Source organism: Thalassophryne amazonica, chromosome 8 (assembly GCF_902500255.1).
Source record: "Thalassophryne amazonica chromosome 8, fThaAma1.1, whole genome shotgun sequence".
Taxonomy (NCBI): domain Eukaryota; kingdom Metazoa; phylum Chordata; class Actinopteri; order Batrachoidiformes; family Batrachoididae; genus Thalassophryne; species Thalassophryne amazonica.
The window spans coordinates 116304456-116330657 of NC_047110.1; the positions used below are offsets into that span (position 1 = coordinate 116304456).

The following is a 26202-nucleotide window of genomic DNA, read 5'->3' on the forward strand; positions in this document are numbered from 1 at the left end:
TTCTCCACTGGGTGCATGAAACTTAGAGTAAACTTCGAAAGGCAGGCCACAAATTCTGCACCAGAAAACAAGAACAAAAGAAGAAAGAAGACTCCAGCTCTTCATTTTGCAAGCTGGAATGTCAGGACCATGTGCCCTGGTCTCTCTGCTGATCTGCAGCAAATTGACGATGCCTGCAAAACTGCTGTCATTGACAGGGAACTCTCATGAATAAATGTTGACATTGCCTGCCTCCAGGAAACTCGGCTGGCAGACAGCAGTACCATCAAGGAAGCAACTTACACCTTCTTTTGGCAAAGGAAGTCCTTGGATGAATCCCGTCAGCATGGTGTCTTGCTGTGAAGAACACCCTGGTCACATGCATTGAGCCACCGTCAGCTGGCAGTGACAGAATCCTTGCCCTCCAGCTGTCAACATCTTCAGGCCCAGCCCCCATCGTCAGTGCGTACGCTCCAACCCAGAGGAAAAAGACCAGTTCTACGAGTCCCTAGACCAGGGGCAGGCAATCATGCGCCATAAAGAGCCGAGACACTGCAGGTTTTCCTGGCAACAGATCACCTCAGCAGGTGATTTCATTAATCATCAGGTGTTTATGCTCAGGGGAGAAGCTCATCAGCAAACCACCTGCTGAGGCGGTCCCGGCACTGGCACCAGATGGATCTACTCATCACCAGGCATGCAGACCATGCCAGTGTTCTCCTCACCCGCAGCTACCATAGTGCAGACTGATTTGGACCACTTCCTCGTGACCAGCAAGGTGTGCGTAGCTCCAAGGAAGCTGCATCATGCCAAGAAGAAGGGTAGCCCACACATCAACACCTGCTGTGTTGGCAGCTCAGAGAAAACGCAGCAGGAAGGTGAGGAGTGTGTCATTGATGCCAAATGGTCCCACCTCCAAGATGCTGTGTATAACGTGGCCATTAACGCCTATGGGAAAAAGGAGCACAAAAACACAGATTGGTATGAGGCCCACTGGGAGGTAATGGAGCCTGTGACTGAGGCCAAGAGGAGAGCCCTCCTGGCCTACAAGGCAGCGCCCAGTCCCAGCACATTAAAAGCTGCCAACAGAAAAGCCCAGCAAACCATCCGCCAATGCATTAACTCATACTGGCTGAACTTCTGCAGCAGTATACAGACAGCTGCCGACACTGCGGATGCAAGAGGCATGTATGACGGGAATCAAGAAGGCAACAGGCCCATCCACCTCCAAGTCTGCCCCACTTACATCAAAGACAAGTGAAGTCATCACAGACCAGGGGAAGCAGCAACGCTGGGTTGAGTACTGTCTCAAGCTATATGCAACCCAGAACATTGTCACAGTCACAGCCCTCGAGGATATCCCAAATCTGCCGGTCATGGAAGAGCAAGACATGCCACCAACCATGGAAGAGCTCGGAAAAGCCATTGACTGCCTTGCTAGTGGGAACGTCCCAGGGAGTGACGATATCCTATCAGAAGTCTTAAAGAGTGGGAAACCTGTGCTGCTAAAACACCTGCACAATCTTCTCTGCCTCTGCTGGGAACAGGGACACATTCCCCAGTATATGCGATATGTGAGCACCGTCACCTTGTATAAGAACAAAGGAGACAGAAGCAACTGCAATAATTATCATGGCATCTCCCTTCTCAGCACTGTTGGGAAGGCCTTCGCCCATGTAGCCTTAGCGTGTCTACAGACCTTGGCCTCTCATGTTTACCCAAAGTCTCAGTGCGGCTTTCGAACTGGGAGGTCTACCGTGAACATGAACTTTTCAATTTGCCAGCTGCAGGAGTAGTGTCAAGAGCAGCAAATGCCACTCTACATTGCCTTCATGGACCTTGAAACAGACTCATCAGGCTCCTGCAGAAGATCAGCTGTCCCCAAAACTCCTCACAGTGGTCTCTTCATTCCATGAGAATATGCACGGTACATTTCTTTTTCTTTTCTTTATTTATTTCATTCATAAAATAAAAACAAAAACACAAGAGTAATTACAATTACCAAGTTACCATGAATGAAAAGGAGCAGAAAGAAGTAATAACTTATAACATCTGCCCCCATCATGCACAAGAAAATATAACACTTCCATCAAACTTTTAACAGCCATATGGCTTTTTTTAAGACAGTAGTCATAACGCATAGCACAGAGCAGTTTAAACAGCGCTACTCTGAAATTTCATATTTTTTCAACACAGACAATTTCATGTTCTTTTTAAACACATGTATTGACTTAGAATTTTTTGTTTCATTGTCAAGACTGTTCCATAAACCAACATCTCTGACTGAAATACACTTTTCTTTAGTTGTAGTTCTATACCTGGGTTTTACGAAAACTTCAGTTCCTTTCAATTCATATTTACTTTCTCTTTTGGTGAATCTATTTTGTAGATTAATAGGTAATTTTTTAAAATGAGCTTTGTACATAGTTTTTAAAATATTCATTTCTACCAATTCAGTAAATTTCAAGATTTTCAACTGTATAAAAATTGGGTTTGTTGGACTTCTGTATCGATTTCCACTCACAATTCTCACAACTCTTTTCTGTAAAATACTAACTGGATTAATGTAGGCTTTACAAGCACTTCCCCACACTTAAGTACAGTAGGTCAGATATGGAACAGTCATTGAGTTATACAACATAAGCAAGGCATCCTTATTTAGAAAGTGTTTAACTCTATGTAACACAGCTATTATTTGTGTTACCTTAATTTTCACATAGTCAGTATGTGATTTCCAGGTCAAATGTTCATCTATAGTAACACCCAAAAAAGTTTACTACTTGTGCTCTTTCAATCTGTAATCCTTCAGTAAATGACATATCTATATGTTTTCTTCTACTGCAAAAGATCATAAATTTTGTCTTGTCTATATTTACAGATAAATGATTTGAATTAAACCATGTTAATATTTTTTTTAATTCTTTCACTACAGTTCCAAAAACATCTTTAATATTTTCAACGGAAAAAATATAGTTGTGTCATCTGCAAATAATAGTCTTTAGTAATGGAGACACTACACTAATATCATTTACATAAATTAGGAAAAGTATGGGTCCAAGGACCGACCCTTGGGGCACTCCACAAACTATATTACAATATTTTGATTTAATGTTGTTTATTTCAACATACTGTTGTCTATCTTTTAAATAACTTGTAACCCACTGGTGTGCCACACCTCGAATACCATACTTCTGTAGTTTTTTCAATAATATTTTATGATTCAGTGTGTCAAAAGCTTTTTGAAGGTCGACAAATATACTTACTAAATACTGTTTTTCCTCAAAGGCATTTGCAATTTCTTCCGTTAATTCCATGATTGCTGTAGCAGTTGAATAATTTTGGCAGAATCCGTGTTGACTGTTCGTTAAAGCATTATGTTTACTGATAAATTTAGTATGTCTTACTACAAATAATTTCTCTAAAATCTTTGATAACTGTGGTAGAAGCAATATAGGTCTATAATTTGTGAATTCATGTTTATTTCCTTTTTTTATAAAGCAGAATTATTTAAGCTATTTTCATGCAGTGTGGAAATACCCCTTTCCTAAATGATAAATTTATAATTTTCTTAATTACCAACATGTTCATATCTGTATAGTCATTAGATTTTTTATTTGCACATTGCTGGACATTGTTTAATATTTCATTCATTTCTATTTTTTCAAGAAAATACTGTTGACATTGTCTTTAATAGTTTCAAGATCAATGTTATCATTTGGAATTTGTTGGGCCAAGGTGGGACCAATATTTTTAAAAATATTTATTGAATTCATTTGCTATTAATTTCAACTTTATCTTTAATAAAATGATTTGGAATATTCAGCTTTGTCTTGCCTTTTTGCAAGACTGTGTTTATTACACCCCAAGTAGCTTTTGTGCTTTCTTTATTTTGAGCTAACAATTTGCTGTAATAATCCCTCTTTTGTCTTCTTATAATTCCTAATAGTTTGTTTTTATATGTTTTATACTTAGTTTCAGCATCTTTCATTCTTAGTTTAAGAAACATTCTATAAAGGAAGTTTTTTTTTTCTTGCAGGCATTTTTCAGCCCATTTGTCATCCATGGATTATTGATACTTTTTTCTATTGCTTGAGCACTTATTTTTTACTTTTTTACAGTGTTTGTCATAAAGGTTAACAAGTATGTTCATAAATATGTTGTGAGATGTATCAACATTGTCAGTATATACCAAATCCCAATTCTGAATTCTAAGAGCTTCTCTAAATGCTTCCACTGCCTTGGTTGATCTATCTCTTACAAATATTATACCTTCATCCTGGGCAGTAGTGCAAAAGGTATTTTTAAAAATTGCAAATACTGGAAGATGATCACTCACATCTGTCATGAAAATACCGCATTTTAAATTACTTAATGTATTTGTAAATATATTATCAATATTTGTTTCACTATGTGTGGTGATCCTAGTTGCTTGGTTATCAAGGGATTTAAGCCAACACTTTTCATATTATTTGAAAATTCATTAGATGCAGTTGAGTTTCTCAAATCTATGTTGAAGTCCCCACATAGAAACTGTTGTGTGGGCCGCTGAAGAGGAGGTACTGCTGGCCCACCACCAGAAGGCGCCCTGCCTGAAGTGCGGGCTTCAGGCACGAGAGGGCGCTGCCGCCTCAGGAACAAGCCGTGGTGACAGCTGTCACCCATCATCCGTGACAGCTGTCACTAATCATCACATCTGGTATAAAAGCAGGAAGACACCTCCACCAAACTGCCGAGATATCATCTTCATCTGGAGGTAATACTCTCAGCCTTTTTGTGAGATTTATAAATCTGTTATTGTGAGTGTTTGCAGGAGAACCGGTCGTTTTTGCGGAGGCTGTGCAAGACGGCGCTCCTTTTCATCTGAGACCGCTGCAACGTGTTGAGTGAGAGGTGGAGGTGGCATTCCCACCATTGTTACTGGGTGTTCACACACCCACCCTTTGACTGTCTTTTGCTTTCTGCCAGCAGTACCAGATCCGACACGCCGGGAAGGTGGCCACCTGGGGACTCCGGGACTTGGCGGCTCCAGTATTCCTCGGGTTCAGGTGGTGGTGGAAATCGTGTGGTTCCGGTTCGTTTCCAGACGGGCGTCTCCTATCGTCGAGCCTGCCCACACGACACCTTTATTAATTGACTGTTGCACATTCTGAATCTGCTGTGTTTGGTTGTGACATTCACAACAGTAAAGTGTTATAATTTGTCTCCTTCCATTGTCCGTTCATTTACGCCCCCTGTTGTGGGTCCGTGTCACTACACTTTCCCAACAGGATATCTCGGCCAGCGTCATGGACTCCGAGGGGCGTCACCAGGCTGTTGAACAGCCAATGGGAGAGCAGGGAGCGCAGGCATCTGCAGGAGGCGTGATTGGTGAGCTACAGCATATTCTCACCGCCTTTACGGCTCGAATGGATCAAATAGCCGAGCAAAACATCCTCCTGAACCGCAGGGTGGAGGCTCTCTCCGCGCAGGTGGCGGCGAGCGCTCAGGGCGCTGCTGCAGCTCCTCCTCCTGTCGATCCTGTGCTAGATATTAATGTTCCAGTGGTGGTTCAACAACCCCTCCCACCATCCCCTGAAGCATACATAAGCCCTCCTGAGCCGTACGGAGGTTGTGTGGAGACATGCGCGGACTTTCTTATGCAGTGTTCGCTCGTCTTCGCACAACGTCCCGTCATGTACGCGTCAGACGCAAGCAAAATAGCTTATGTGATCACTCTGCTTCGGGGAGAGGCACGCGCTTGGGCTACGGTGCTTTGGGAGCAAAATTCACGGCTCCTTCACACATACACTGGGTTTGTGAGGGAGTTCAGAACTGTGTTTGATCACCCTAACAGGGGAGAGACCGCTTCAACCGTGCTGCTGTCGATGAGACAGGGACGCCGGAGCGCAGCCGCTTATGCAGTCGACTTCCGCATCGCAGCTGCGAGGTCCGGCTGGAATAACGCTGCGCTCCGCGCCGCCTTTGTAAACAGACTGTCGTCAGTCCTAAAGGAGCACCTAGTGGCCAAGGATGAACCGCGGGAATTAGATGGGCTTATTGATCTCGTTATACGGTTAGACAATCGGTTGGAGGAACGCCGTCGGGAACGAGACGAAGGACGTGGCCGGGCGCGTGCCGTCCCTCTTCCTTCCGGGTCCGAGAAAGGTCCGCCCTTCCCACGCTCCCTGGCCTCTACGTCCCGTGGGGCGACAGCTCCCCCTGCTGACGAAGCTATGGACACGAGCAGGGCCACATTTAGACCACCTAATAGACAGAGGAGGTTTCCACGCGGGGCGTGTTTTGTTTGTGGCTCAGTGGAGCATCAATTGAGCGATTGCCCCGAACGGTTAAACACCAACGCCCGCCCCTAGAGACTGGGCTTAGGGTGGGCCAAAAAATTCACGTGGGACACACACATATTGCCGCACGACTCCCAGTTACAATCCTTAGTGGGGATTTAACCCTTCAGGCCCCAGCACTGGTAGACACAGGGTCAGAAGGGAATCTGTTAGACAGCAGATGGGCCAGGGAGGTAGGGCTCCCTCTGGTGGCGCTACCTACACCATTGCAGGTGCGAGCACTAGATGGCACCCTACTCCCTTTAATCACACACAAGACACCACCAGTAACTCTGGTAGTGTCAGGGAATCATAGGGAGGAGATTGAGTTTTTTATGACTCCTTCTACCTCCCGTGTGATTCTGGGGTTCCCCTGGATGATGAAACACAATCCCCGGATTGATTGGCCGTCTGGGGTGGTGGTACAGTGGAGCGAAACCTGCCATCGGATGTGTTTGGGATCCTCGGTTCCTCCTGGTTCCCAGGCTAAGGAGCAGGTCCAAGTTCCCCCCAATCTGTCGGCGGTGCCGGTTGAGTACCACGATCTTGCTGACGTCTTTAGCAAGGATCGGGCACTCACTCTTCCCCTGCACCGTCCATATGATTGTGCCATCGATTTGTTGCCAGGCGTGGAGTTCCCGTCCAGCAGGCTGTAAAACCTCTCCCGACCTGAGCGCGAATCGATGGAGACCTACATCCGGGACTCCTTAGCTGCCGGGCTGATCCGTAACTCCACCTCTCCGATGGGAGCAGGTTTCTTTTTTGTGGGAAAAAAAGATGGCGGTCTTCGTCCATGCATTGATTATCGGGGGCTGAACGAGATCACGGTTCGCAACCGATACCCGTTGCCTTTGTTGGATTCAGTGTTCACCCCCCTGCATGGAGCCAAAATCTTCACAAAGTTGGATCTTAGGAACGCATACCACCTAGTCCGGATCCGGAAGGGAGACGAATGGAAGACGGCATTTAACACCCCTTTAGGTCATTTTGAGTACCTGGTCATGCCGTTCGGCCTCACTAACGCCCCCGCGACGTTCCAAGCTTTGGTTAATGACGTCTTGCGGGACTTCCTGCACCGATTCGTCTTCGTATATCTGGATGATATACTCATCTTTTCTCCGGACCCTGAGACCCATGTACGGCATGTACGTCAGGTCCTGCAGCGGTTGTTGGAGAACCGGTTGTTTGTGAAGGGCGAGAAGTGTGAGTTTCACCGCACTTCTTTGTCCTTCCTGGGGTTTATCATCTCCTCCAACTCCGTCGCCCAGGATCCGGCCAAGGTCGCAGCGGTGAGAGACTGGCCCCAACCTACAAGCCGTAGGAAGCTGCAACAGTTCCTCGGCTTCGCAAATTTCTACAGGAGGTTCATTAAGGGGTATAGTCAGGTAGTTAGCCCCCTGACGGCCCTGACCTCACCAAAAGTTCCCTTCACCTGGTCGGATCAGTGCGAAGCCGCGTTTAGGGAGTTGAAACGCCGGTTCTCGACTGCACCGGTCTTGGTGCAGCCCGATCCTGGTCGCCAGTTTGTGGTTGAAGTGGACGCCTCTGACTCAGGGATAGGAGCCGTGCTATCCCAGAGCGGAGAAACCGATAAGGTTCTTCACCCGTGTGCCTATTTTTCCCGCAGGTTGACCCCAGCAGAGCGGAACTATGACGTGGGCAATCGAGAGCTCCTTGCGGTGAAAGAGGCCCTTGAGGAGTGGAGACACCTGCTGGAGGGAGCGTCAGTGCCTTTCACGGTTTTCACTGACCACCGGAACCTGGAGTATATCAGGACCGCCAAGCAACTGAACCCCAGGCAAGCCCGCTGGTCACTGTTTTTCGGCCGTTTTGTCTTCCGGATCACCTACTGCCCCGGGACCAAAAACCAAAGATCGGATGCCCTGTCCCGGGTGCATGAACAGGAAGTCAAGACCGAGCTGTCGGATCCACCGGAACCCATTCTCCCGGAGTCCACTATCGTGGCTGCTCTGACCTGGGACGTGGAGAAGACCGTCCGGGAGGCCCTGGCACGGAGCCCGGATCCCGGAACAGGGCCGAAGAACAGACTATACGTCCCACCAGAAGCCAGAGCTGCCGTTCTGGACTTCTGTCACGGGTCCAAGCTCTCCTGCCACCCAGGGGTGCGGAGGACCGTGGCAGTAGTCCGGCAGCGCTTCTGGTGGGCGTCCCTGGAGACTGATGTCCGGGCTTACATCCAGGCCTGCACCACCTGCGCCAGGGGCAAGGCTGACCACCAGAAGGCACAGGGACTTCTACAGCCACTTCCTGTGCCTCACCGCCCCTGGTCCCACATCGGTCTGGATTTTGTCACCGGCCTCCCGCCGTCCCGGGGACACACCACCATACTCACGATAGTGGACCGTTTCTCCAAGGCGGCCCACTTTGTGGCCCTCCCGAAGCTCCCGTCGGCCCAGGAGACGGCGGATCTCCTCGTCCACCATGTTGTCCGGCTGCATGGGATACCAACAGACATCGTTTCGGATCGCGGTCCCCAGTTCTCCTCGCAGGTGTGGAGAAGTTTCTGCCGGGAACGGGGGGCCACTGTAAGCCTCTCGTCTGGGTATCACCCGCAGACTAACGGACAGGTCGAACGGGCCAACCAGGAGTTGGAGCAGGCCCTCAGGTGCACGACCTCCGCGCACCCGACGGCTTGGAGTGAACATCTGGCCTGGATCGAGTACGCTCATAACAGCCAGGTGTCCTCTGCCACCGGCCTCTCCCCGTTCGAGGTGTGTCTGGGGTACCAGCCCCCTTTGTTTCCTTTGGTGGAGGGAGAGGTCGGTGTGCCCTCGGTCCAGGCCCACCTGCGGAGATGCCGTCGGGTGTGGCGCACCGCCCGTTCGGCCTTGTTGAGGGCCCGGACGAGGGCTAAAGCCCATGCAGACCGTTGACGGTCACCCACTTACCAGCCCGGGCAGGAGGTGTGGCTTTCCACCAAGGACATTCCACTCCAGGTCGAGTCCCCCAAGTTGAAAGACCGATTCATTGGACCCTTCCCCATCCTCAAGGTCCTCAGTCCTACCGCAGTGAGGCTCCAACTCCCGGCCTCACTGCGGATCCATCCGGTCTTTCATGTCTCCAGGATAAAACCGCATCACACCTCGCCCCTCTGTGCACCCGGTCCAGCGCCGCCTCCTGCCCGTATTATCGACGGGGAGCCAGCTTGGACAGTTTGCCGGCTCTTGGACGTCCGTCGAATGGGCCGGGGTTTCCAGTATTTGGTGGACTGGGAGGGGTATGGACCCGAAGAACGCTCCTGGGTGAAGAGGAGCTTCATCCTGGACCCGGCCCTCCTGGCCGATTTCTATCGTCGCCACCCGGACAAGCCTGGTCGGGCGCCAGGAGGCGCCCGTTGAGGGGGGGGGTCCTGTTGTGTGGGCCGCTGAAGAGGAGGTACTGCTGGCCCACCACCAGAAGGCGCCCTGCCTGAAGTGCGGGCTTCAGGCACGAGAGGGCGCTGCCGCCTCAGGAACAAGCCGTGGTGACAGCTGTCACCCATCATCCGTGACAGCTGTCACTAATCATCACATCTGGTATAAAAGCAGGAAGACACCTCCACCAAACTGCCGAGATATCATCTTCATCTGGAGGTAATACTCAGCCTTTTTGTGAGATTTATAAATCTGTTATTGTGAGTGTTTGCAGGAGAACCGGTCGTTTTTGCGGAGGCTGTGCAAGACGGCGCTCCTTTTCATCTGAGACCGCTGCAACGTGTTGAGTGAGAGGTGGAGGTGGCATTCCCACCATTGTTACTGGGTGTTCACACACCCACCCTTTGACTGTCTTTTGCTTTCTGCCAGCAGTACCAGATCCGACACGCCGGGAAGGTGGCCACCTGGGGACTCCGGGACTTGGCGGCTCCAGTATTCCTCGGGTTCAGGTGGTGGTGGAAATCGTGTGGTTCCGGTTCGTTTCCAGACGGGCGTCTCCTATCGTCGAGCCTGCCCACACGACACCTTTATTAATTGACTGTTGCACATTCTGAATCTGCTGTGTTTGGTTGTGACATTCACAACAGTAAAGTGTTATAATTTGTCTCCTTCCATTGTCCGTTCATTTACGCCCCCTGTTGTGGGTCCGTGTCACTACACTTTCCCAACAGAAACACTGATTTGTTGTTGAATTGGTCAAACATCTCTAGTATCTTATCTGTAATTATATTCACACAAGGTCCAGGCGTTCTATAAAAAGCATGTGTGTGTGATTTTATTTAGTAAGTACATAATATATTTGTAAATACGCTAAAAATACACCGATTCAATTCAATTCAATTTTTTTTTTATATAGCGCCAAATCACAACAAACAGTTGCCCCAAGGCGCTTTATATTGTAAGGCAAGGCCATACAATAATGATGTAAAACCCCAACGGTCAAAACGACCCCCTGTGAGCAAGCACTTGGCTACAGTGGGAAGGAAAAACTCCCTTTTAACAGGAAGAAACCTCCAGCAGAACCAGGCTCAGGGAGGGGCAGTCTTCTGCTGGGACTGGTTGGGGCTGAGGGAGAGAACCAGGAAAAAGACATGCTGTGGAGGGGAGCAGAGATCGATCACTAATGATTAAATGCAGAGTGGTGCATACAGAGCAAAAAGAGAAAGAAACAGTGCATCATGGGAACCCCCCAGCAGTCTACGTCTATAGCAGCATAACTAAGGGATGGTTCAGGGTCACCTGATCCAGCCCTAACTATAAGCTTTAGCAAAAAGGAAAGTTTTAAGCCTAATCTTAAAAGTAGAGAGGGTGTCTGTCTCCCTGATCTGAATTGGGAGCTGGTTCCACAGGAGAGGAGCCTGAAAGCTGAAGGCTCTGCCTCCCATTCTACTCTTACAAACCCTAGGAACTACAAGTAAGCCTGCAGTCTGAGAGCGAAGCGCTCTATTGGGGTGATATGGTACTACGAGGTCCCTAAGATAAGATGGGACCTAATTATTCAAAACCTTATAAGTAAGAAGAAGAATTTTAAATTCTATTCTAGAATTAACAGGAAGCCAATGAAGAGAGGCCAATATGGGTGAGATATGCTCTCTCCTTCTAGTCCCCGTCAGCACTCTAGCTGCAGCATTTTGAATTAACTGAAGGCTTTTTAGGGAACTTTTAGGACAACCTGATAATAATGAATTACAATAGTCCAGCCTAGAGGAAATAAATGCATGAATTAGTTTTTCAGCATCACTCTGAGACAAGACCTTTCTGATTTTAGAGATATTGCGTAAATGCAAAAAAGCAGTCCTACATGTTTAATATGCGCTTTGAATGACATATCCTGATCAAAAATGACTCCAAGATTTCTCACAGTATTACTAGAGGTCAGGGTAATGCCATCCACAGTAAGGATCTGGTTAGACACCATGTTTCTAAGATTTGTGGGGCCAAGTACAATAACTTCAGTTTTATCTGAGTTTAAAAGCAGGAAATTAGAGGTCATCCATGTCTTTATGTCTGTAAGACAATCCTGCAGTTTAGCTAATTGGTGTGTGTCGTCTGGCTTCATGGATAGATAAAGCTGGGTATCATCTGCGTAACAATGAAAATTTAAGCAATACCGTCTAATAATACTGCCTAAGGGAAGCATATATAAAGTGAATAAAATTGGTCCTAGCACAGAACCTTGTGGAACTCCATAATTAACTTTAGTCTGTGAAGAAGATTCCCCATTTACATGAACAAATTGTAATCTATTAGACAAATATGATTCAAACCACCGCAGCGCAGTGCCTTTAATACCTATGGCATGCTCTAATCTCTGTAATAAAATTTTATGGTCAACAGTATCAAAAGCAGCACTGAGGTCTAACAGAACAAGCACAGAGATGAGTCCACTGTCCGAGGCCATAAGAAGATCATTTGTAACCTTCACTAATGCTGTTTCTGTACTATGATGAATTCTAAAACCTGACTGAAACTCTTCAAATAGACCATTCCTCTGCAGATGATCAGTTAGCTGTTTTACAACTACCCTTTCAAGAATTTTTGAGAGAAAAGGAAGGTTGGAGATTGGCCTATAATTAGCTAAGATAGCTGGGTCAAGTGATGGCTTTTTAAGTAATGGTTTAATTACTGCCACCTTAAAAGCCTGTGGTACATAGCCAACTAACAAAGATAGATTGATCATATTTAAGATCGAAGCATTAAATAATGGTAGGGCTTCCTTGAGCAGCCTGGTAGGAATGGGGTCTAATAAACATGTTGATGGTTTGGATGAAGTAACTAATGAAAATAACTCAGACAGAACAATCGGAGAGAAAGAGTCTAACCAAATACCGGCATCACTGAAAGCAGCCAAAGATAACGATACGTCTTTGGGATGGTTATGAGTAATTTTTTCTCTAATAGTTAAAATTTTGTTAGCAAAGAAAGTCATGAAGTCATTACTAGTTAAAGTTAATGGAATACTCAGCTCAATAGAGCTCTGACTCTTTGTCAGCCTGGCTACAGTGCTGAAAAGAAACCTGGGGTTCTTATTTTCTTCAATTAGTGATGAGTAGAAAGATGTCCTAGCTTTACGGAGGGCTTTTTTATAGAGCAACAGACTCTTTTTCCAGGCTAAGTGAAGATCTTCTAAATTAGTGAGACGCCATTTCCTCTCCAACTTACGGGTTATCTGCTTTAAGCTACGAGTTTGAGAGTTATACCATGGAGTCAGACACTTCTGATTTAAAGCTCTCTTTTTCAGAGGAGCTACAGCATCCAAAGCTGTCTTCAATGAGGATGTAAAACTATTGACGAGATACTCTATCTCCCTTACAGAGTTTAGGTAGCTACTCTGCACCGTGTTGTTATATGGCACTAGAGAACACAAAGAAGGAATCATATCCTTAAACCTAGTTACAGCGCTTTCTGAAAGACTTCTAGTGTAATGAAACTTATGAAACCGATGACACAAGAATGTGAAAACACTTCATTCTATTGTGGTCCATTTAAAAAGCAAATAACAAAAGAGAAGTAATCATCAAATAATAATTTTTGCTTCATTGGTGCAACATCAGAGGCCTTCCCAGTTAGCAGTGGGGTGAAACAGGGCTGTGTCCTTGCACCGAAGCTCTTCAGAATCTTCCCCAATTCAGTTTCAATTTATTTAATTTATATAGTGCCAAATCACAACAAAATTGCCTCAAGGCGCTTCACACAAATAAAGTTTAACCTTACTAACCCCCTTCTCCATGCTCTTCCAGTACACCTTGAAGGATTGCAGCAATGGAGTGTATATTCACAACAGGGCCAACAGCAAGCTCTTCAACATCGCCCGACTTCGCGCCAAGACCAAGGTTGTGTAGGTACTCATCTGTGAGATGCTCTTTGCTGATGATGTAGCCTTGATATCACACTCAAAGGATGGTCTGCAACAGCTTGTTGATCGCCTCTTTCACACCTGCATGGAGTTCGGACTGACCATCAGTCTGAAGAAGACAAACAGCATGGCGCAGGGCACAGTTGCTCCCCCTAACATTGACATTGATGGGTACAGCCTGGATGCCGTGGAGCACTTCACATACTTTGGGTCAACCATGTCTAACTCACTCTGCATTGATGCAGAGATGAATAGCAGGATTGCGAAGGCAGCAGCAGCTATGGCAAGACTAAGCCACAGAGGCTGGAACAACCCCTGCCTCACTGAGAAGACAATATTGCACGTCGACCAGACCTGCGTGCTCAGCACACTCCTCTGCGGTAGCGAGGCATAGACCGCCTATGCCAGACATGAGAAAAAGCTCAACAGCTACCATCTGAGGTGCCTCAGACAAATTCTGCACATCAGATGGCAGGACAAGGTGCCGAACACAGAGGTCTTGGAATGCGACAACATGAGCAGCATGTTCACCATTCTTGGCAAAAGTTGCCATCGTTGGCTTGGCCCTGTCAGGAGAATGGATCCGGGTCGCATTCCTAAAGATCTACTGTACGGTGAGCTGGCAGAGGGCTGGTTGACCACGCTTGCACTTCAAGGATGTCTGCAAGAAGAACATGAAAATGTGCAGCATCAATGTCAACACATGGGAGCAGTGTGCAGAGGACCGTGCAGCCTGGCACCTTACTGTCAGAACAGGTGCACAGAGGAGCAGGAGAGGAACCAAGGCCTCGCTGAGCAGCGAGCACGGAGGAAGCAGCGACAGCGGCGGCCTCAGCAGGCATCACAGCACGCGTGCACCAAATATAGCACAGATTGTCACTCGTGCATTGGAGTGATAAGTCATTCGCACAGGTTCAAGTAGAAACAAAAGACAAAAATTTACTGTATTTTTGTATTGTAATTTGTGCCTGTATCATGGCCCACGCAGAGGGTCACCCCTTTGAGTCTGGTCTGCTTGAGGTTTCTTCCTCAAATCATCAGAGCGAGTTTTTCTTACCACTGTCGCCTGTGTTCTTACTCTGGGGGTTGGTGAAGTTAGACCTTACTTGTGTGAAGCGCCTTGAGGCAACTTTGTTGTGATTTGGCGCTATATAAATAAAATAAATTGAAATCAAATTGAAAAAGTGTAGCCAGGTATCACAGTGTTGTGATGACCTTCATCTCAGGTGTTATTACGTTACTACGCTGGGTGGGAAAAGTCAGCTCATTCCTGATGAGGCCAACCACAAACATGATTCCTGCACCATCAAGCCAGCCGCGTGTTACTGAATCACTGTCATTCAACATACGGAGAATGTCTCTCCTTCCTCTCTGTCTTTCTGCCGTCTTATCTGTTTAAGACACTCTTAGGCTTCTTAAAAGTCCTCATCCCTCCTCTTCGCAGTTTGGCACTTTAGGAGCTCTTAAGGTGCTTTGTGACCAACTTTCATCTTACCAAGGGAAAATTCGAAGACATTTCTTAAGAATTCAAAGAATTTTAAGATCTTTCTTAGAATGACGTCACTTGGAGCTACTTTTAGCCTTAAGCTGCCCTTAAGCTGCCCTGATCCACGCACTTGCACGCGCTCTGCCGTGAAGGAGAGTGAACTCATCGCAAACTGTTATAAACTGTGGACAGCTTTGTGCAAGTGTGTCAAGAACATTTTTAAATGTTCAAAATCTCTATCATGCGTTAATTACGTAAACTTCACATGAACATTTAGCAAATACTTAAAAACACTGTGAGTGCAAGTGATTGCGTCAGTGCACCGCATCACAGCGCAGCTCATCTGAACGATTATGACGAGATGTTAAATCTATCAAAAACATAATTTTACAGATAATCATAAGAAGGAATGAACATGCAGCTGTTTTACCAAGGCATTACAATTTAAACATTTCAAATAATTACCTTTTAGGCTGTTCCAAATGCGTTCCCCACCTCATGAAGCGCAGGAGAGAGAGAGAGAGAAAAAAGTTCCAGATGAAACAGTCCTCTGTGATTCCGGAAGCGATTAGAGGCATTTTCAGCAGACAACTCTGAAAGAAAATGATTAATCCACCATGAAATAATTACATACACAGCGTCCAGCACACAAAGCGCGGCATCCAGCTGGGAACACAGCGGGTGGGATCGTCATGACGAAGTGAGCAAGAGTATGGAGCCAAACTGGGTGAAAGTGTCAAGGCACCTTTACGATGCTTGGCGGATACGGGACCTGGTCTCTGATGGACACAAATATACAATTACACTGTTCAGTTGATAATTTATGAAAATAGTTGAATCTGTCAATATTTTTTAATGGTGTTTGTGTGTGTGTGTGTGTGTGTGTGTGTGTGTGTGTGTGTGTGTGTGTGTGTGTGTGTGCGTGCGCGCAGAGGCGTTTGTCATCTGTCAAAGTTACTCTCCACCTGAAGGTTACGTCCCCAACATGTCCAACCCCCTGCTGGATCATTGCTATGGTAACCACAGACATGAGCCATTACTCACATAACCTGTGGAGTCAACAGGGAGGGGAGGGTGAGGAGGAGAAGGAGCAGAGAGGGGAGGGTGAGGAGGAGAAGGAGCAGGGAGGGGAGGAAGGGGAGGACATTTGAATATGGTCTTTATATCAGCAGTTGAGATGTTGTTTGATAAGAACAAGTAGCTTGTGAAGTACTGAGTTGCAGGAACATCCTGAAGAAAAGATCTTCATGGATGAAGTGTGAATGAAGGTCTGAAAGATGTGTCTGAGAAGCTGTTTGAGAATGTGAAGGAATGAGAGAGGGGGAGAGATGGTGAAGAAGTGTTGGGTCAGAGGACAGGAAGTCAACCACCTGTGGACGAGGGGACATGGTGGACCAATGGATTGAAGCCGGTAGTGGGAGGAGCTAAGCAGTGTCACCACAGTTACTTTGACAATTTACTGTATTAGTTGATTTTTACAGTTACATTATACAGTTGCTTCATTTGCAGTTACTTCATAATCAGCAAAGTAACTATTACTTTGCTAGTTACAAGTTGTCACCAGCTGCTAATAAAATAACTTTTCAAAGTAACTGTGGCTCCTGAGGCACTAAGGCACAGACACTGGAACCAAACCTGGAGAGTCTTTGAAAGGCTTTTGTCTGGTGTTTGTAGATATGGAGAAGGTCCATGACAGAAGGATCCGTCAAGACAGTTGGAGGTGCCTGAGGAGGAAAGGAGGACCAGAGAACTCTGTAAGGATTGTTCTGGTTCTTGGTCCAGTGAGACATTGGCAACAATTTGACCAGTTAATGCTTAGCCTAGGCTCGTGTGTCATACGTCACACTGACAAACTGAGGAACCTTGGAGTAATTTTTGCTCCTATGTTGTCCTTTGACCTCCAGATTAGAGGTATTGCTAAGACTGCTTTCTTCCACCTGTGAAATATAGTGAAGATTCGTCCCATCCTGTCTGTGGCTGATGCTGAGACCCTGATCCATACATTTATCTCTTCTAGATTGGACTACTGCAATGTTCTATTTTCTGGTTTACCGCAGTCCAGCATTAGGGGTCTCCAATTGGTTCAAAATGCTGCTGCCAGACTTTTGACACGAAGCAGAAAGTTTGACCACATTACACCTATTTTGGCGTCTCTTCACTGGCTTCCTGTCTCTGTGAGATCGAATTTTAATGTTGGGAAAGTGTAGTGACACGGACCCACAACAGGGGGCAACAACGGCTGAGAGTTTACCGTATAGGTAGACGATATCTCGGCGATGAGGTGGAGATGTCGTCCGGCTTTTGTGTGTGTGTTGAAGACCTAGTGATTGGTGACAGCTGTCATAGTTGATGAGTGACAGCTGTCACCCCGGCTGTTCCTGTGAGGCGGCAGCGCCCTCTCGTGCCTGAAGCCCGCACTTCAGGCAGGGCGCTCTTTGGTAGTGGGCCAGCAGTACCTCCTCTTCAGCGGCCCACACAAGAGGACCCCCCCCCCCCCCCCGACCCGGCTTGTCAGGATGGCGATGGTAGAAATCGGCCAGGAGGGCCGGATCCAGGATGAAGCTCCTCTTCACCCAGGAGCGTTCTTCAGGTCCATAACCCTCCCAGTCCACCAAGTACTGGAACCCCCGGCCCTTACGGCGGACGTCCAGGAGCCGACGCACAGTCCAAGCTGGCTCCCCGTCGATGATCCGGGCAGGGGGCGGCGCCGGTCCGGGAGCAAAGAGGGGTGAGGTGTGATAGGGTTTCAACCTGGAGACATGGAAAACCGGGTGGAACCGCAGTGAAGCTGGGAGTTGTAGCTTCACTGCGGCAGGACTGATGACCTTGAGGATCTTAAATGGTCCAATGTATCTGTCTTTTAGTTTTGGGGAGTCCACTTGTAACGGAACGTCCTTTGTGGAAAGCCATACCTCCTGCCCGGGCTGGTATGCAGGGGCCGGGGAACGTCGGCGATCTGCATGGGCTTTGGCCCTCATCTGGGCTTTCAACAAGGCAGAACGGGCGGTGCACCACACCCGACGGCACCTCCGCAGGTGGGCCTGGACCGAGGGCACACCGACCTCTCCCCCCACCACAGGAAACAATGGGGGCTGGTACCCCAGACACACCTCAAACTGGGAGAGGCCGGTGGCAGAGGACACCTGGCTGTTATGCGCATACTCGATCCAGGCCAGATGGTCACTCCAGGCCGTCGGGTGCGCGGACGTCACACAGCGCAGGGCTTGCTCCAGTTCCTGGTTGGCCCGTTCTACCTGTCCGTTGGTCCGCGGATGATACCCGGACGAGAGGCTCACGGTGGCCCCCAGTTCTCGGCAGAAACTCCTCCAGACTTGAGAGGAGAACTGGGGAGCACAATCTGAGACAATGTCTGTTGGTATCCCATGCAGACGCACGACGTGGTGGACCAGGAGGTCTGCTGTCTCCTGGGCCGTAGGGAGCTTCTGGAGGGCCACGAAGTGGGCCGCCTTGGAGAATCGGTCCACTATCGTGAGGATGGTAGTCATGTCCCGGGACGGCGGGAGGCCCGTGACGAAGTCCAGGCCGATGTGGGACCAGGGGCGATGGGGCACAGGTAACGGTTGGAGATGTTCCTGTGCCCGTTGGTGGTCAGTTTTTCCCCTGGCGCAGGTGGTGCAGGCCTGGACATAGTCCCGGACGTCGGCTTCCATGGACGCCCACCAGAAGCGCTGCCGTTCCACTGCCACAGTCCTTCGCACCCCCGGATGGCAGGAGAGTTTGGAACCATGACAGAAGTCCAGGACGGCAGCTCTGGCCTCCGGTGGGACATAGAGGTGGTTCTTCGGTCCGTTACCAGGGTCCGGGTTCCGTGCCAGGGCCTCCCGGATGGTCTCCTCCACGTCCCAGGTGAGGGTGGCCACGATAGTGGACTCAGGTAGAATGGATTCCGGCGGATCCGACAGCTCGGTTTTGACTTCGACTTCGTGAACCCGGGACAGAGCATCCGATCTTTGGTTCTTGGTCCCGGGGCGGTAGGTGATCCGGAAGTCAAAATGCCCGAAGAACAATGACCAGCGGGCTTGCCTGGGGTTCAGCCGCTTGGCGGTCCTGATATACTCCAGGTTCCGGTGGTCCGTGAAAACCGTAAATGGTACCGCGGCTCCCTCTAACAGATGTCTCCACTCCTCAAGAGCCTCCTTCACCGCGAGGAGTTCCCGATTGCCCACGTCATAGTTCCGCTCAGCTGGGGTCAACCTGCGTGAAAAATAGGCACAAGGATGGAGAATCTGATTGGACTCCCCGCTCTGGGACAGCACGGCTCCTATCCCTGAGTCCGAGGCATCCACTTCTACCACAAACTGGCGGCTAGGATCGGGCTGCACCAGAACTGGTGCAGTCGAAAACCGGCGTTTCAACTCCCTAAACGCGGCCTCGCACCGATCCGACCAAGTAAATGGTACTTTGGAGGAGGTCAGAGCTGTCAGGGGGCTAACTACCTGACTGTAGCCCTTTATGAACCTCCTGTAGAAATTCGCAAAGCCGAGGAACTGTTGCAGCTTCCTACGGCTTGTCGGTTGGGGCCAGTCTGTCACCGCCGCGACCTTGGCCGGATCAGGGACGACGGAGTTGGAGGAGATTATGAACCCCAGGAAGGACAAAGAAGTGCGGTGAAACTCACACTTCTCACCCTTCACAAACAGCCGGTTCTCCAACAACCGCTGCAGGACCTGACGTACATGCTGGACATGAGTCTCAGGATCCGGGGAAAAAAAGAGAATATTGTCTAGGTATACGAAGACGAATCGGTGCAGGAAGTCCCGCAAGATGTCATTTACCAAAGCCTGAAACGTTGCGGGGGCATTGGTGAGGCCGAACGGCAGGTACTCAAAGTGACCTAATTGGGTGTTGAATGCCGTCTTCCACTCGTCTCCCTTCCGGATCCGAACCAGGTGGTACGCGTTCCTAAGATTGAGTTTTGTGAATATTTGGGTTCCATACAGGGGCGTGAACACCGAATCTAACAGGGGTAGAGGGTACCGGTGGCGGACCGTGATCTCGTTCAGTCCCCTGTAGTCAATGCATGGACAGAGGCCGCCGTCTTTCTTGCCCACAAAAAAGAAACCTGCACCCATCGGGGAGGTGGAGTTCTGGATCAGCCTGGCAGCTAACGAGTCCCGGATGTAGGTCTCCATTGATTCGCGTTCCGGACGTGAGAGGTTGTACAGCCGGCTGGACGGATACTCAGTGCCCGGGATCAAATCAATGGCGCAATCGTACGGACAGTGGGGGAAGAGTGAGTGCCAGATCTTTGCTGAAGACGTCAGCGAGATCGTGGTACTCTTCAGGCACCGCCGCAAGATTGGGGGGGACTTTAACCTCCTCATTAGCGGTCAAACCGGGCGGAACCGAGGATCCAAGACATTCCCGGTGACAGGTTTCGCTCCACTGTGCCACAACCCCAGACAGCCAATCAATCCGGGGGTTGTGTTTGATCATCCAAGGGAAGCCCAAAATCACGCGGGAGGTAGAAGGAGTCACAAAAAACTCAATCTCCTCCCGATGATTCCCAGACACTAACAGAGTTACTGGCAGTGTCTTGTGTGTGATTAAAGGGAGAAGGGTGCCATCTAGTTCCCGCACCTTCAGTGGCGAAGGAAGCACCACCAGAGGGAGCCCTACCTCCCTTGCCCATCTGCTGTCCAGCAGATTCCCTTCTGACCCCGTGTCCACCAGTGCGGGGGCCTGAAGGGTTAGATCCCCACTCAGGATCGTAACTGGGAGTCGTGCAGAAAGACGGGTTTGTCCCACGTGTATTTCTTGGCCCACTCTTAGCCCAGTTTCTAAGAGCGGGCGTTGGTGTTTTAACCGTTTGGGGCAGTCTCTCTGCTGATGCTCGTTTGAGCCGCAGATAAAGCACTCTCCGCGGACCAGTCTCCTTTGTCTGTTAGTGGCTCTGACTTTAGCCCTGCTCGTGTCCATAGCATCGTCAGCAGGGGGAGCTGTCACCAAACGGAGCGCTGAGGCAGTGGAGCGTGGAGAGGGCGGTACCTTTTTCGGATCCGGAAGGGAGAGGGACGGCGCGTACCCGACCACGCCCTTCATCTCGCTCCCGGCGGCGTTCCTCTAACCGATTGTCTAATCGTATGACCAGATCGATAAGCCCATCTAAATCCCACGGCTCATCCTTAGCCACCAGATGCTCCTTCAGGACTGACGACAGTCCGTTTACGAAGGCGGCGTGGAGTGCAGCGGTATTCCAGCCAGACCTCGCAGCCGCGATGCGGAAGTCGACCGCATACTCTGCTGCACTCCGACGCCCCTGTCTCATTGACAGCAGCGCTGTTGAAGCAGTCTCGCCTCTCTTTGGGTGATCAAATACTGTTCTGAACTCCCTCACAAACCCAGTATAAGAGGTAAGGAGCCGTGAATTCTGCTCCCAGAGCGCCGTAGCCCAGGCGCGTGCCTCACCTCGAAGCAAATTAACCACATAAGCCACCCTACTGGCGTCGGACGCGTACATCACGGGACGCTGTGAAAAGACGAGCGAACACTGCATTAAAAAGTCTGCGCACGTCTCCACACAACCTCCGTACGGCTCAGGGGGACTTATGTATGCTTCAGGGGATGGTGGGGGGGTTCGTTGAATGACCAGTGGAATGTCTATATTCGGTACCGGGTCAGCAGGAGGAGCTGCAGCAGCGCCCTGAGCGCGCGCTTCCACCTGCGCGGTGAGAGCCTCCATCCGGCGATTGAGGATGATGTTCTGCTCGGTCATTAGATCCAACTGAGCAGTAAAGGCGGTGAGGATTTGCTGCAACTCACCTAACATGCCTCCTGCAGACGCCTGTGCACCTTGCTCTTCCATTGGCTGTTCAACGGATGGTTGACACCCCTCGGGATCCATGACGTTGGCCGAGATATCCTGTTGGGAAAGTGTAGTGACACGGACCCACAACAGGGGGCGTAAATGAGCGGACAATAGATGAGCCAAAAATACTATACTTTACTGTTGTGAAAAATGCACAACGAGAATACAGACAAATGCAGAATTTGGATCACAATCAAACTATACAAGGTGATGTGTGGGTAGGCTCGAGGATAGAAGACGTCCGTCCCGATTCCACTGCCACCAAACCCGAAGGATACTGGAGCCGCCAAGTTCCGAGTCCCCAGGTGATCACCGTCTCTGACTGTCGAATCTGGTACTGCTGGCAGAAGAACAGATGTGATGAGTGTGTGACAATACACTCGGTAAACAGTCAGCAAGTTGTTATTCCAGGTGGGAAACAACACCTCCACCTTTAACACAGAACACTGTTAAGCAGAGCCAAAGAGCTACTTAGCGTTTTGGCGTGAGGGTGAAGAACGTCACTCTGTCACGGAACCACAAAACACCGCACCCAGCTGACAGCAGCTACAGCAACTCCTGCAAACACTCAGAAAAGGAATCACGTGCGTAACGGCACAGTCAAACGGCTGAGAGTTTACCGTATAGGTAGACGATATCTCGGCGATGAGGTGGAGATGTCGTCCGGCTTTTGTGTGTGTGTTGAAGACCTGGTGATTGGTGACAGCTGTCATAGTTGAAGAGTGACAGCTGTCACCCCGGCTGTTCCTGTGAGGCAGCAGCGCCCTCTCGTGCCTGAAGCCCGCACTTCAGGCAGGGCGCTCTTTGGTAGTGGGCCAGCAGTACCTCCTCTTCAGCAGCCCACACAACATTTAAGTTTCTGCTACTATCCTATAATATTGTTCATGGACTGGCACCTCCCTACCTAGCTGACCTAATTAAACCTTACGTACCGGCCCGGGCTTTGCGTTCTCAGGGTGCAGGACTACTTTGTGTCCCTAAGGTGAATAAGAAGTCTGCAGGTCACAGAGCTTTCTCTTATCGTGCCCCTGTTCTGTGGAATGATCTCCCTGCATCAATAAAACAGATTCTGTGGAGACTCAAGTCCAGACTTATGACTCATTTGTTCTCCCTGTTTTATTGTTAGTATATTAAGATATTATGTGTTGTTATTCCTTTATTTTTTTTATGGTTTTGCTCTTTATGTTTTTAATATTTTATTCTATTTTGTGTCATTTTTTTGAATTATGTCATATGAAGCGCCTTGAGGCGACCTTGTTGTGATTTGCCACAATATAAATTAATCAATTTGATTTTGATTTGATTCAGGACATGTATGAGGGAGCAAAACCTCAAGTTGGAAACATTTGGAGTCCGTCTTCATCAGGCATCTTACCTTTTGAACCTGGTTCTGGATGTGCTGACTTTTGGCATAAAAGAGCGGTCCAACTGATGCCACTTTTCCCACATGACATTGTGGTGTGCACCACCAGAAGAATGGAGGAGGACTTTGGAAGAGAGACGGTTGAAGGCAGGAAGAAGAATCTGAGTGGAAGATGGGCAGGGCTGGCTGGATAGATCAGGAGTGTGACCCAAGTATGAATGCAAAGGTTAAAGGTCAAGTTTGATGTGCGGGGCTGACACATGGGCAGAAGGGAGTGCAGGAGAAAACCTGAGGATGCAGAGATGAATGTGCTGTGTTACAATGATGGAAGGAACACAGAAGGAGAGAATCAGAGGAAGAACACAAGTAGGAAAGTCATCTAGGAAAGTCCAGGAAAGAACGTCGAGGTGGTTTGGATCTGAGATGAGAATAGAAGAAGAGAAAGTCAAGGAAGCCCAACAGTTGTGAAATCATGAATCCAGACGGGTTTGGTGTCTTGTTTGGGTCCTGATTGTTTTTTGTTTTTTTTCCCCAGATGTGGATTTCAACCAGTTTGAAGGTCCAAACCGGATCATCGCTCCTTTCCTGGCCTGTGGTGACCTCAGTGCCTTCGATTCCGACAGAACATATCCGCTGCAGGTCTGGACCCATGTTCTTCAGAGTCACCTCAAGAATGAATGTCTTTTTAAACTGAAGTAAAATCCTTAAAGGCCCTGTCACACCTTGAAGATTAGCCTGTGTATGCCGACTGTATTAAAAACGCCGGCACATGCTGCCGTTTGTCTAATAAATTAATGCAGCTGTCACACCTTGATGATTAACCAGCGTATGGCGACAGCCCCGTTTCCACCCCAGTGGTTGTGGTCGGTACTTCACGGTGTGGTGCGGGTCAGAAACAGAGTAATTTAACATTATTTTATTTTTTTCATTTTTTATCTTGCTGATGAGTGGACTGGCTGTGGGAAACACTGCCGTGAATGACTGGAGCGCTGTGACTCTTTAAATGTTTAAAGGGCCGCGCGTTTGCTTTCTGATCAGCAGACCTGATTAGGTCATCACAGACCTGAATAATGAAAGGCTGTGATGATTTAAACTTTTAAAGCACCAGTTGACTGCGATCAGGTGTGATCTGAAGGAAGTGCTATGTGATCTGTCAGCGTGGTGATCACCGACAGCAACGGCGCTTTAAATGTTTAAACAGCGCATTAATCAGGTGTGATCACCCTGATTGATCAGTTTGTCTGATGATCACACCACAGTGACAGCGCTTTAAAAGTTTAAATCATCACAGTGCTTCTGTGTGATCAGAGCGCCTGACACCTGCTGAGAAACGCACCTGGAGCAGAAAAACCACAGAGGGACGTTTTAAAATGCTGCGTTTCCAGCCACGAATTAAAGCATTTTCTGAGGTCATTTTAAACAGTCAGGAGCTTTATGTGGATTCATGTCTGTCTGTGATGGTGAATTAGACTGAAATGAACAGGTCAGATTTACTCCGTGTGTAAATGAACCAGTCTGTCTGCATGAAGACACAGCTTTCAGCCAATCAGTGGCCAGTATTAATGGACGGATTTAGACTTAACACTAAAATACAAGAAACACATGTGCAGGATGTATGAGTCACACGCTGGCATCCATTGGAAAATTTTCAGCATGCCCAAAATTTTTCAAGGAGTTCAGCTTATTAGGATGTACATCAGCAAACTTCAACGTGTTTCAACATGCTTCAACTTCCTTCAACGTGTTCTTAACTTATAAAATCTTACTCTTAACTTATTGGACTTATGCCAGTGTTTTTTAATACGGTTGGCATACGTGGCTAAATAGTCATGACGATTTAGCCAGCGTATGCCGACGTGTCAAAAATGCTGCCAATACACCATTATATGGTAGTTAACATGCTCAGTAAGCTCTGTAGTCAAATACATCTACGTACAGTAGTGTTCAGAATAATAGTAGTGCTATGTGACTAAAAAGATTAATCCAGGTTTTGAGTATATTTCTTATTGTTACATGGGAAACAAGGTACCAGTAGATTCAGTAGATTCTCACAAATCCAACAAGACCAAGCATTCATGATATGCACACTCTTAAGGCTATGAAATTGGGCTATTAGTAAAAAAGTAGAAAAGGGGGATAGTGGACTCCACCGGTCACCTCGCCCGGTTTTGTGGGTTACCAGGGGCGCTTTCAGTCGTAATTGCTGTGACTTGTGACGGCAGTTCACTCTCTGTTGCAGCTTAGCTGACCTGGATGTTTTTATTTCTGCAGTGCTTGTAGTGTGGGATCATCAGAATAAAGGCTTGAGTGTCTTTATTGTTTTTTTTTTTTCTCTCTCCAAAACAAAAATTTGTCTTTCGTCATCATCTTTGAAAGCCGGGTCAAATCAAAAACTCAATACAAAAATAGTTGACTTTGGGAGAAAAATGTTCACGAGAGGAATTTGGAGTTTAAGAAGAAAAAGGTTTTAATTTGAAAAATTGTCAAAGGAAGTTAAATGCGCCTACGCGTTTAACTTTACAAAAGTTGAAGTTATTTGTAGAAAAAAGAGAAAGTAATTTCTTGTTGGTGTACACAAACAAGAAATAAGTTTTACACAACACGTGGTTGAAGACAAAGGGTCATAAAAAGTTTTGACGGCTAGGCAGCGTCTTGAGACCCAAGAAAAGAAAAGCGTAAGAGGAAGAGTGTTTTCCCAGGGGTGCCTGCTTTTAAAGGGTTAAAAGCTCCACCCCCAAGAATTCTGGTTACTGTAGTTTTCTTCGTGTTCCTTGTCTAGTGTTGTAATAAATGACTGGCCACTCTTAGATTCTCGCTTTAAAACCAAACAAGTCCTGTAGGATAACTCGTGGAAATACACACACAACATAATTATATGAAAAAGCACACTTGATGAACTACGATCTATAATCAGAACACAAGATACCTTATATATCAC

The 26202-nt window shown here is 48.0% G+C and overlaps 1 protein-coding gene across 3 annotated transcripts in view; it reads left to right on the top strand.

Moving 5' to 3' along the window:
• Nucleotides 1–26202, top strand: part of ftsj1 (FtsJ RNA 2'-O-methyltransferase 1) — a 70912-nt gene that overhangs the window by 32091 nt on the left and 12619 nt on the right. For all 3 annotated transcript variants that reach the window (XM_034177354.1, XM_034177355.1, XM_034177353.1), the window contains exons 9-10: nucleotides 16005–16088; nucleotides 23800–23903. In XM_034177354.1, the coding sequence (XP_034033245.1) occupies nucleotides 16005–16088; nucleotides 23800–23903 (188 nt within the window). The remainder of the gene's footprint in view (nucleotides 1–16004; nucleotides 16089–23799; nucleotides 23904–26202) is intronic.